The sequence below is a fragment of the Anabas testudineus genome, chromosome 8 (assembly GCF_900324465.2).
Source record: "Anabas testudineus chromosome 8, fAnaTes1.2, whole genome shotgun sequence".
Taxonomy (NCBI): domain Eukaryota; kingdom Metazoa; phylum Chordata; class Actinopteri; order Anabantiformes; family Anabantidae; genus Anabas; species Anabas testudineus.
In genome coordinates, this window is record NC_046617.1 from 16,187,708 (window position 1) to 16,201,115 (window position 13,408).

The 13,408-nt window shown below is 36.5% G+C and overlaps 1 protein-coding gene and 1 gene segment (V, D, J or C); both read right to left on the bottom strand.

Annotated features, from left to right (window-relative positions):
• The window catches only part of LOC113149229, a 251,219-nt gene that overhangs the window by 159,624 nt on the left and 78,187 nt on the right, over positions 1–13,408 (bottom strand). Inside the window, exon 3 of the mRNA XM_026341229.1 lies at positions 10,713–10,718. Within this exon, the coding sequence (XP_026197014.1) occupies positions 10,713–10,718 (6 nt within the window). The remainder of the gene's footprint in view (positions 1–10,712; positions 10,719–13,408) is intronic.
• On the bottom strand, positions 2,641–3,096 carry LOC113150900. The segment is given in 2 exon segments: positions 2,641–2,951; positions 3,044–3,096. Coding segments are annotated over 2 exon segments (351 nt in total).

Sequence of the window (13,408 nt, forward strand, 5' to 3'; positions counted from 1 at the left end):
AAATTATAATTTTCATACTGATATGCTGCATTGAATGTCAAAATTAATCTAAAGGGACACAATAAAATGCCCAATTAATCCTCTATCAGTATTCAGTCATTTCTGTAAACATTGGTTTGTCATTAAATTTGCAGAGTTGAGTCTTTTTTAATAGTTTATAATGTTTCTAATAATGTTAATTTTAATTTCACGGAAACACAAACACACACTTTACTTAATGAACATTTATTCACATGTTACAATCCAAACAACGGTAGTTTAAACACAGGTGAAAAGTTGCCTTTGTGACAGAACTTATGTTATTTTGTTTGAATTAAATGTAAATTGCTGTGATTAGACCATCACACAAAATACCATGCAAATACAGAAACAAATACTATTACCGTTCATGAAAAAATGTAAACAGCACTTATACATTTTGTACAGCTGTTCAATCGACTTCAGTCACTGTGGATGTCGAGCACAATAATAAACTGCAGAATCTTCAGTTTTCAAACTGTTCATCTGCAGATACAGCTGGTCTTTGCTGTTGTCTCTGGAGATGGTAAACCGGCCTTGAACTGACTGAGAGTAGTACTTGCTGCCACTGTTTGGATGAATAATTGCAACCCATTCCAGTCCTTTTCCAGGGGCCTGTCTATTCCAGCCCATCCAATAGTTATCAAAGTGAAGTGCAGAGGCTGTACAGGTCAACATGTTGGATTCTCCAGGCTTTTTAACCACTGCTTCAGATTGTATCAGAGTTTGACCCTCAGCACCTGTTTAGACAGAAAACAAAACATCACATCAATTAGGATTCTATGTTAAAATGTCTTTTTTCCATTTAAGATCAGTAGAAACCTTCACCTGTCCAGCAGAAAGTTAAAAGCAGCAGCACTGTCCTATAGTCCATGATGTCAAAATGTGTGACCACTGTTCTCTGTCACCATCTCTGCAGACAGATAAGTAGAGGTGGAACACATCTCAGATTTGCATTAACTCCACCTCATAAGAAGGTAATTACTTAAGGTTATTGGTAAAACTGGTTAATTAATTAGTTTCATATCAGTTTGCATAAATGACCTATCACAAAGCATTTTCTAAAAGTGAGTGTGATAGGTGTTGTGTCAAATGACCACTGAGAGGGAAGAATGAGTCAGTTCTCTGAAAACAGATTTTCTATTTTCCTTTGTGCTACAATCTTTTTTTGGATTTGGAACAAATATTTAGAGACAAAGACGCAAGGAACAGGTTCAAAGAATGTGGATATACACTAATATCTTCTGATGTAGTAATCCTACAGTACAGAACTGGAGAGCAGACACACTGCAGTGGCAGATGACCTTCTCTGGGAGGATGTGGTCTGTGTGTTTTCCATATTTACTGTTAGCTTTACGTTTGCTTTTCCTATGACATGTTCCTACAGTAAACTTCCTGATTAATGTTCTACCATTCAGCCTCCATCAGTCACTAACGTTCCTCCCTTGTAGACAGCCTGCTCTTGGATAACTGCTGTGTCAGTAATGTTGTGTCAATTGTCCATGTAATTTCAGTTTTATTTACTGTGTTCTTTTTGACACACTCCTGGTTGTTATTGAACATCGCTGTGGTAGTAGCTACTGTATATGTATATGTATATGACACATCTTGACAGATGTGGAATAATACTTATTCACCAGAAATAGCTGGTAGAAGCAGCAACGTTATACATGTAGTTAAAGTCATAGTGGGAATTAGTTGTGTGGTGGTGGTTTGGTTGCTCCTCAGTTTGTAGTGAGATAAATGCAAATAGAAGACACTGAGATTTGCATTGACGCCTCCTCAAGTTGCTGAAGGAAGTTAATATACATACTCAATAAATATGTTAATGTTTGTTTAATTGCAGATGGGCTCTGCATAATACTTGGTTATTAAATAACTGTACTGTAGGATTTCAGAGCTGGTTTTACATGACACACAATTATAGAGAACAATCAGTTTGCATCCTTTCTAGCATGAATTAATGCCACATAACACAATTGGATAAAGTATGGCAACAGATGTTCAGTGATTTCATGCACTGAAGGAACAGATTTTGTAATAGACTATTATCTTCAGTATCCCATGTACAGAAGTATCACTTCCATCACTTTCACTGATGTTTTATATAATAACACAGAATATAACATGATGTGAACAGTATTAGAAACACAGTTGGTCCTTGTCTGCCCTCTGGAGCTTTAAATGTGGAACTGCATGTTTTTTTTTTCAAGATAATTCACTTTGATGCTTCTTTCTCTGACTTTTAGGTAGTGTGTGATAGGATACATTAGAAGATAAAAAAATGAACAATGGAAATCTAAAAAAGTGTGCTGAAAAACAAATGTATACATTCATTTAATAACATTCATAAAAAAATATACAGAGACTTTTGTTATAACTTGTCCTGAGAAGTTTTTACAGAAATGTTCCTATCAATGTTTGTAGTTTATTGATTTAATTATCTATTGTAGATGATACGAGAGTTAGTTAATGAAGGGTTTATAAACAAGAAAAGATGGTTTGCATACACTTCTCTGTTCTGGTTTTAGAGGAAACACAGAAAGCAGATGTACCTCTCAGTAAACATCTGTAAAATGTGTGTGGGTATTTGTGCAGATCTACCAGTGGTTTGTTTCACTGTGGTTAACGTGCACAGTAATAAACAGCTGTGTCCTCAGGCTGCAGATTCTGTCCTGTTAGAGTCACTGTTCTTGCAGAAGTGTCTCTGCTGCAGCTGAACCTATTTTTCAAAGCATTATTGTGATCTAAGCTACCACCAGACCACATCATTAAAATCCACTCCAGTGCTTTTCCTTCACCCTGTCTGATCCAACCTGTTCCATAGCTGCTATCAGTCAGAGAATAACCAGAGACCTGACAGGTGATGGTCAAAGACTGTCCAGGCTGCACAACCAGTGAGTCTGGCTGGATGAGATCAATACTGTAGACACCTGTAGAAACAGAAATCAACATTAATTCATTCATCTTATTATTCACTGTTTCTAATGTATTTATTAGTGTGAATCCACTGAAAGTTCCTCACAGGATCCAGCTGTCAGCAGCAGTATCAGAGCTACAGAGAACATGTTGATGTTGAAGCTGAACTGATGTCTGCTCTTCTGTCCTCTCACTCACACACAGACTCACACTTTACTTCCTTATTAACAACATTTATTTGCATATTGTTGGATAATTCAAATTCTGAAAAGTGAGAGTGAAAATATGTAAAACATTTAAAACTCTCTTTAAGCTAAAAAAATAAATACCTTAAACCACATTTTAATTCATCTGTAGTCCAATCAGGCCGTTTTGCCTCAGCAGTGAGAATCAAGCAGACAATTTTTTCCATTTATTTTACTGAAGCTGAGCTCAGAACTCATTCACTGTAAATATTTGAACTTTTACGTTTATGATTTCTGTACAATGTTCAACAACAATTTTGAAGGTTTTTAAAGTATTTATTGTACATTCTTTAACAAAATATTCAGTTATTATAAATTTACATTTAAACAATGCTTGACATAAAAATGTATTGTTATTTTATTATTTCTTTTTTACATGATTTGGGTCATGGGATGTATAGTAATACAGTCTTATAACTACTGCAGGTTTTTTGAACAGCTGCACAATCAACTTCAGTCACTGTGAGTGTCGAGCACAGAAATAAACAGCAGAATCTTCACTTTTCAGACTGTTCATCTGCAGATACACCTGCTGTTTGTTGTTGTCTCTGGAGACAGTAAACCGGCCTTGGACTGACTGAGAGTAGTAGTGGGTACCACCTAGTTACAACAGCAGCAATCCATTCCAGTCCTTTTCCAGGAGCCTGTCTGATCCAGTGCATCCAGTAGCTGCTGAGTGAAAATCCAGAGACTGTACAGGTCAGTGTGTGTGAATCTCCAGGTGTTTTAACCACAGGTTCAGATTCTGTCAGAGTCTGAGCATCAACACCTGTAAAAACAACAGAAATGATCAGTTGCTTTGAGACAGTGATGTTTTAAAGACAACTTCAACTCTGTCACAGTCTTCACCTGCCCAGCAGAGAGTAAACAGCAGCAGTCCTGTCCTGTAGTCCATCATGTTAAACTGTGTGTCCACTGTTTTCTGTCGTCCTCTCTGCAGACAGATAAATAAAGATATAAGGCATCTGAGATTTGCATTGACTCCTCCTCACAGGGAGGAATGAGCTACAGTAAACTAGAAGAATATGACATCTAAGGAATAGTATTTAACTTATTAATGTGTCGTCCCATGGATACGATTTTTATCACATGTTCAACTGAGTATTTGTTTATCTGCCATGTACAATGGAAGCATTATCACCTATTCATATGAAGTTGATCTAATAAAAAAGGTAAATATAATTGTATAAATCAATGTAACTCATCCCAACACACAGAAAATAAATCACTGTAAATGATTTGATACTGAATGTTTTAATGTTTATGTTGACTTGTGAATTAATCATACTAGAATGGTCGGGTGTCATAGAGGTTGATCTTATAGAAAATTATGACCTCCAGGATTATCCATATCTTTCACCATGTAATTGTTCTAAGGATCTATCATAATAAATTAATAAATCATTACAGTAGCAGTTTGTAGAGCTGTTCAACTTCAGAAGACGTGTTTAGCCTGGACTAGTAAGTGAGAATAGAGTTGAGGTGGACACGTGGTGTTATTTTACAGTATCATGTAGTTGTTCGCTTTCCTTCCAGAATAAATGTTTACATTATTTCTATGGGGAAATATGTTAAGGTAATAAAACACATTGACTGATATTTCCATGGCAATAAAACTATTGGTTGTTGACACCATATTTCAAACAAATAAAAATCTTAGAAACTACTGTGAGTTAATGTCTATTATGGAATAAGCAAACTGCCCAGTTATGGTTTCTACCAACTGGCTCAACTTCATATTACACTTTATGAACATTTATTCACATATTACAATCCAAACGACGGTAGTTTAAACACAGGTGACATGTTGCCTTTGTCACAGAACCTATGTTATTTTGTTTGCATATCATGTTAAATTGCTGTGATTAGACCATCACTCAAAATACCATGCATTTGTTTTAATGAAAAACATAATGTTCATGAAAAAATGTAAACAGCACTTATACATTTTGTACAGCTGTTCAATTTACTTCAGTCACTGTGGCTCTCGAGCACAATAATAAACTGCAGAATCTTCAGTTTTCAAACTGTTCATCTGCAGATACAGCTGGTCTTTGCTGTTTTCTCTGGAGATGGTAAAACGGCCCTGGACTGACTGAGAGCAGTACTTGCCACTACTGGTTTGTGTAATAGTTGCAACCCATTCCAGTCCTTTTCCAGGGGCCTGTCTATTCCAACCCATCCAATAGCCATCAAAGTCAAGTGCAGAGGCTGAACAGGTCAACATGTGGGATTCTCCAGGCTTTTTAACCACTGGTTCAGTTTGTATCAGAGTTTGACCTTCAACACCTGTTTAGACAGAAAACAAAATATCACATCCATTAAGATTCTATGTTAAAATGTCTTTTCTCTATTTGAGATCAGTAGAAATCTTCACCTGTCCAGCAGAAAGTTAAAAGCAGCAGTACTGTCCTATAGTCCATGATGTCAAAATGTGTGACCATTGTTCTCTGTCATCATCTCTGCAGACAGATAAGTAGAGGTGGGAGACATCTCAGATTTGCATTAACTCCACCTCATAAGAAAGAAATGACATCAAATGTTTGGTGAAACTGAATTAATTAGTTATATATATATTTGTGTAAAATACCCATCACTGTTACAAACACAACTATATGATTTTGTTTGTTTTATATTAACATCAGACACTCTAAAGCAAGTTGTATTTGAATTATTATAAGACAGATGTTTTTTTTTCTATTTTCCACTTTACACAATAGTTTCCCGATTACAAATGCAGAGTAGCAGTTGAAAGACCTTAATATTCTTTTTATTATTTCCCAGCCTCCTTGGTGTTTTTAATACATTCGTGATTTGGGAAATTCACTGTTCACCTGCCTTATGGCCCAATGTCTTTAGCATGTTTTATTTGTTCAGATAATGATGTATTCTATAGTTTGCATTATACATGTGATTCAGTATTACATATCACTTAGGCCAATGAAAGAATCACAACATCTTTTTTTTTTATTAGTTTGTAGTAGGATTTTTTAATAATCATAAAATTCTATATGAAAGTGTTTTTGCAGGTGGAAAACCTGCCTGTCACTGAGATCACATTAACACTTAATGTCTGTGTAGTTTTTGTGCAGCTGCTCCACTGCACAAAAACTGTGTCTCGAGCACAGAAGTAAACAGCAGAATCTTCTGCTGTCAGACTCTTGACCTCGAGGTACTGAGTGCTGCTGGGAACATTTTCAGTCATGATGACACGACTTTGAAAGGAGCTGGCATAGCTAGCAGAGTTTGTGCCTGTATTCATCCTCCCAATCCACTCCAGAGCTTTCCCTGACCTCTGTCTTATCCAGTGAATATAGTAGCTTGTCATGTCAAACCCAGATATGACACATGACATCTTCACTGTCTCTCCAGGTCTTTTCACCTCAGAGGGAGACTGATCCATTTCACCACAAACTCCTGTAAATAAAGAAATGATGAACATCTCACTTTTTTAAAAGACAGGTTTACATTTACCAAAGCTTTAAAACAGAAGTGATTTTCTTACCATGGTTGGTAACTACAATTAATAAACTCCACACAACAATATTTTCCATTCTGTGGTAAATGTTGTGGTTCAGTGCTCTGTGGTCAGTGTTTGAGAAATGTATACATTTCCTCCAGGGTTATACAAGGTGTGGATGTGTTGATAAGGAAGTACAAGTTTGCATAGACCTCCCTCTACAGGTGTAAAAAGTGAATATGCAACACAGACACATTTTCATACATCAAGTGTCTCTAGAACAGGAAAAAAACGATCAAAGCCGTTGTAAATAATATCTGGACTGATGAATTATTAAACCTAAATATTCCAGACTGACATTGATGATGTAGAAATTTAAGAGCTACTGTATTATTCACTTAGATCAATTCACACAAAAAAACAAAAAAAAAATAAAATAAAAACAATGTTCATTGTACATTTACTTAAATTACTAAGTCAACATTATGTCATGTTGACTTCATGTACAGTATCACTTCCACTACTTTCACTGATGTTTTATATAATAACACAGAATATAACATAATGTGAACAGTATTAGAAACACAGTTAGTCCTTTTCTGCCCTCTGGGGTTTTAAAGGTGGAACTGCATGTTTTATTTCAACAATTCTGTCACAAGTGTGGGAAAGGGACGAGGCAGGTATGAATTGAAACAGGATTTATTTACAGAAAACTACACAAAACAGGGAACTAAGGGGGGGTGTCAACAGACACTACAAAAGCAGGCAGAAAACACGAAGACAAAGTAACAACATAAAACCACCAGTGAGGCGGAGAACAAAGTAACAAAACAAGAAACCAAAGCACAACAGAAAACCACTGCTCAAAGGAAAACAACTCACAAAAAGTCCAGAGGGTTCAGAGAGGGAGAAAACAGGGCTGAGGCGGATGACTAGGAGCAGGACTGGTAGCAGGTTGGACAACAACAACAATCTGATAGAGGGGAGAGGACTAAGGAGAGTGTTTGTAGAGAGTGGGGAACACAGGTGAGGGCAATGTGCAATTAATGACTGGGAGCACAGGGAGAGAAGTGGCTGGTGGGTGGAGACCAGAGGGAGAGAGGAGAAAAACCCACAGTTGGGCAGGTGCCAGGCTGAAACGGTGACAAATTCACTTTAGATGCTTCACAAACTGTTGACCTATGCACGAGACTTCTCTGACTTTCAGGTAGTTTATGCTGGGACAATAAAAAGTTAAAATAGTATACTGAAAAAGGAAGGTTTACTAACAACAATCCTAAACATGTCTGTAGTTTATTGATTAAATTATGTATTGTAGATGACATGAGAGTTAGTTAATGAAGGGTTTATAAACAAGAAAAGATGATTTGCATTAACTTCTCTGTTCTGGTTTAGAGGAAACACAGAAAGCAGATGTACCTCTCAGTAAACATCTGTAAAGTGTGTGTGAGTATTTGTGCAGATCTACCAGTGGTTTGTGTCACTGTGGTTAACGTGCACAGTAATAAACAGCTGTGTCCTCAGGCTGCAGATTCTGTCCTGTTAGAGTCACTGTTCCAGCAGAAGTGTCTCTGCTGCAGCTGAACTTGTTCTTCAGAGCATTATTGTGAGATAAGCTACCACTAGCCCACATTATTAAAATCCAATCCAGTGCTTTTCCTTCACGCTGTCTGATCCAACCTGTTGCATAGCTGCTATCAGTCAGAGAATAACCAGAGACCTGACAGGTGATGGTCAAAGACTGTCCAGGCTGCACAACCAGTGAGTCTGGCTGGATGAGATCAATACTGTACACACCTGTGAAAACAGAAATCAACATTAATTCATTCATCTAATTATTCACTGTTACTAATGTATTTATTAGTGTGAATCCACTGAAAGTTCCTCACAGGATCCAGCTGTCAGCAGCAGTATCAGAGCTACAGAGAACATGTTGATGTTGAAGCTGAACTGATGTCTGCTCTTCTGTCCTCTCACTCACACACAGACTCACACTTTACTTCCTTATTAGCAACATTTATTTACATATTGTTGGATAATTCAAATTCTGAAAAGTGAGAATGAAAATATGTAAAACATTTAAAACTCTCTTTAAGCTAAAATAATAAATACCTTATACCAAATACCACTAATATGTCATTTATTTTACTGAAGCAGAGCTTAGAACTCATTCACTGTAAATATATGAACTGTTACGTTTAAGTTTTCTGTACAATGTTCAACAAAAATGTTGAAGCTTTTTAAAGTATTTGTTTGTACATTCTTTAACAAAATATTCAGTTATTATAAATTAACATTTAAACAATGCTTGAATTGGAATTTATGATTATTTTATTATTTCTTTTTTTTACATGATTTGAACCATGGGATGTATAGTAATACAGTCTTATAACTACTGCAGGTTTTTTGAACAGCTGCACAACCAACTTCAGTCACTGTGAGTGTCGAGCACAGAAATAAACAGCAGAATCTTCACTTTTCAGACTGTTCATCTGCAGATAGACCTGCTGTTTGCTGTTGTCTCTGGAGACAGTAAACCGGCCTTGGACTGACTGAGAGTAGTAGTGGGTACCATAAGTTACAGCAGCAATCCACTCCAGTCCTTTTCCAGGAGCCTGTCTGATCCAGTGCATCCAGTGGCTGCTCAGTGAAAATCCAGAGACTGTACAGATCAGTCTGTGGGATTCTCCAGGTGTTTTAACCACAGGTTCAGATTCTGTCAGAGTCTGAGGATCAACACCTGTAAAACAAAGGAAACGATCATTTGCTTTGAGACAGTGATGTTTTAAAGACAACTTCAACTCTGTCACAGTCTTCACCTGTCCAGCAGAGAGTAAACAGCAGCAGTCCTGTCCTGTAGTCCATCATGTTAAACTGTGGGTTCACTGTTCTCTGTCGTCCTCTCTGCAGACAGATAAATAAAGATATAAGGCATCTGAATTTTGCATTGACTCCTCCTCACTGGGAGAAATGAGCTACAGTAGACTAGTAGAATATTACATCTAAGGAATAGTATTTGACTAATTGACGTGTTGTTTCATTAATAAATCTTTATCACATGTTCAATAGTTTGTTTATCTCTTAATATGAAGTAAATCCAATAAAACGGTACAACAAACATAATGTGAGCTCTTCTCTCCTCTCTGACACACACTTTAATTTGACTGAATTCATGTCATTCATGTACCGAGAGAAGAAACTTAATCTAAATTATAATTTTTTTTATACTCATATGCTGCATTGAATGTCAAAATTAATCTAAAGGGACATAATAATGTGCTCAATTAATCCTCTATCAGAAGTAATTTCTGTAAACATCCATTTGTTATTTAATTCAGTCTCTTTTAATAGTTCATAATTTTTCTATTAAGTTTATTGAAGATGAATGTAGGTGAGGTTCAGTCACATGGATTGTTAAGTGTTTGTGATGTTGAAGGTTTGTGTCACAGTGGAGCCATGTGCATAGTAACATACAGTGTGATGGTCAAAGACAACAAACAACCTCTGAATCTGAATGAATGATTTTTATAACAATTCAGTGTATCTAGAGTGTTTATCATGAGAACACTGAAAGTTCCTCACAGGGTCACCAGCAGTATCAGAGCTACAGAGAACATGTTAAGTTTAATCCCACTGAAACATAAACACACACTTTACTTTATGAACACTTATTCACATATTACAATCCAAATGACTGTAGTTTAAACACAGGTGAAAAGTTGCCTCTGAGTGAGAACTTATGTTATTTTGTTTGCATTAAATGTAAATTGTTGTGATTTGATTTTAAAATTTCATCAGCAGAAATGTTATAATTAGAAACACAAACTATAGACCACCACTCAAAATACCATGTATTTATTTTAAAGAAAAACTTACGGTTTATGAAAAAATGTAAACAGCACTAATACATTTTGTACAGCTGTTCAATCTACTTCAGTCACTGTGACTCTCGAGCACAGTAATAAACAGCAGAATCTTCAGTCTTCAAACTGTTCATCTGCAGATACAGCTGGTCTTTGCTGTTGTCTCTGGAGATGGTAAACCGTCCTTTGACTGACTGAGAGTAGTACTTGCCACTACTGTCATGTGCAATAGTTGCAACCCATTCCAGTCCTTTTCCAGGGGCCTGTCTGACCCAGGCCATGTAATAGCCATCAAAGTCAAGTGCAGAGGCTGTACAGGTCAACATGTGGGATTCCCCAGGCTTTTTAACCACTGGTTCAGATTGTATCAGAGTTTGACCATCAACACCTGTTTAGACAGAAAACAAAATATCACATCAATTAAGATTCTATGGTAAAATGTCTTTTTTCTATTTGAGATCAGTAGAAATCTTCACCTGTCCAGCAGAAAGTTAAAAGCAGCAGTACTGTCCTATAGTCCATGATGTCAAGATGTGTGACCACTGTTCTCTGTCATCATCTCTGCAGACAGATAAGTAGAGGTGGAAGACATCTCTGATTTGCATTAACTCCACCTCATAAGAAGGTAATGACTACAAGTGTTTGGTAAAACTGGTTAATTAATTAGTTTCATATCAATTTGCATAAATTACCTATCACTGTTAACAGCACAACCATATGATGTTTATCAATACCGAAGCAAGTTTTAAGTTAATATAAAATATTTTTTGTTTTGTTTTCCACTTCACACAAAAATTATCTTGATTACAAATGTAGAATAACATTTAAAAACCTTATTATTCTTATTAGTATTATTATTATTAGTTGCCTACTACACTGGTATTTTGAATACGTATGAGATTTTCATATTTCTAACTATTTTCTGACTACCTTATGCCCAATGTTATCAGCTTGTTTTGTTTGTTCAAAATATAAAACATTGTATGGTTTGTATTTATAAATGTGGCACAGGTGATTCAGTTTTACATATCACTGAGGCAGATGAAAAAAATCATCACATACTTTCTTTTTATTAGTTTGTAGTTGGATTTTTAAATAATAATAAATATAAAAGTGCTTTTGCAGGTGGATGACCTGTAACTGAGATCACATTAACACTTAATGTCTGTGTAGTTTTTGTGCAGCTGCTCCACTGTCTTCAGTCACTGTGTCTCGAGCACAGAAGTAAACAGCAGAATCTTCTGCTGTCAGACTCTTGACCTCGAGGTACTGAGTGCTGCTGGGAACATTTTCAGTCATGATGAAACGACTTTGAAAGGAGCTGGCATAGATAGCAGAGTGTGAACCAATCCACTCCAGAGTTTTCCCTGGCCTCTGTATCACGTATCCAGTGAATATAGTAGTCTGTCATGCTATAACCAGATATGACACATGACATCTTCACTATCTCTCCAGGTCTTTTCACCTCAGAGGGAGACTGATCCAGTTTGATTTCACCACAAACTCCTGTAAATGAAGAAATGATGAACATCATGTTTTTTAACTGACAGGTTGAAATTTACCAAAGCTTTAAAACAGAAGGGATTTCCTTACCATGGATGGTAACTACAATGAATAAACTCCACACAACAATATTTTCCATTATGTGGTAAATGTTGTGGTTCAGTGCTGTGTGGTCAGTGTTTGAGAAATGCATACATTTCTTCCAGTGTTCTACAAGTTGTGGATGTGTTTATAAGGAAGTACAAGTTTGCATAGACCTCCCTCTACAGGTGTACAAAGTGGATATGCAACACAGACACATTTTCATAAGTCAAGTGTCTCTAGAACAGGAAAAAAGCCCTCGTAAATTATATCTGGTCTGATGGATTATTAAACCTAAATATTCTAGACTGACATTGATGAAGTAGCAATTTAGATCTACTGTATTTTTCACCTACTGTATTATTCACAAAAACAAAAAAATAAAACAAAAACAATGTTCATTGTACATTTACTTAAATTACTCAGTCAAGTCAATATTTTGTCTATTTAACAGATAAGAAACAATTATAAATTCCATGAAAACTGACTGTATTCATATTTTCAGTGATTTTATGGACTGAAGTGGAACAAATTTGGTAATAGACTATTATCTTTAGTTTTCTTAAGACACATAGACAGATCTATTACATGTACAGTATCACTTCCATTACTTTCGCTGATGTTTTATATAATAACATGAAATATAACATAATTTGAACAGTATTAGAAACACAGTTAGTCCTTGTCAGCCCTCTGGTGTTTTAAAGGTGGAACTGCATGTTTTATTTCAACATAATTCTGTCACCAGTGTGGGAAAGGGACAAATTGAAACAGGATTTATTTACAGAAAACTACACAAAACAGGGAACTAAGCGGGGTGTCAACAGACACTACAAAAGCAGGCAGAAAACACAAATACAAAGTAATAACATAAAACTACCAATGAAGCGGGGAACAAAGTAACAAAACAAGAAACCAAAGTACAACAGAAAACCACTGCTCAATGGCAAACAAATCACAAAAAGTCCAGAGGGTTCAGAGAGGGAGAAAACAGGGCTGAGGAGGATGGCTAGGAACAGGACTGGTAGCAGGAGCAGGGCTGATAGCAGGCTGGGAGCAGGGCTGGTAGCTGGTTGATAGCAGGATTGGAAGCAGGCTGTGAGCAGGGCTAGGAGCAGGTTGGGAAAACAATCTGAATGAGGGGAGAGGACTAAGGAGAGTGTTTATAGAGAGTGGGGAACACAGGTGAGGCCAATGTTCAATTCATGACTAGGAGCGCAGGGAGAGAAGTGGCTGGTGAGTGGAGACCAGAGGGAGAGAGGAGAAAAACCCACAATTGGGCAGGTGACAGGCTGAAACGATGACAAATTCCCTTTAGA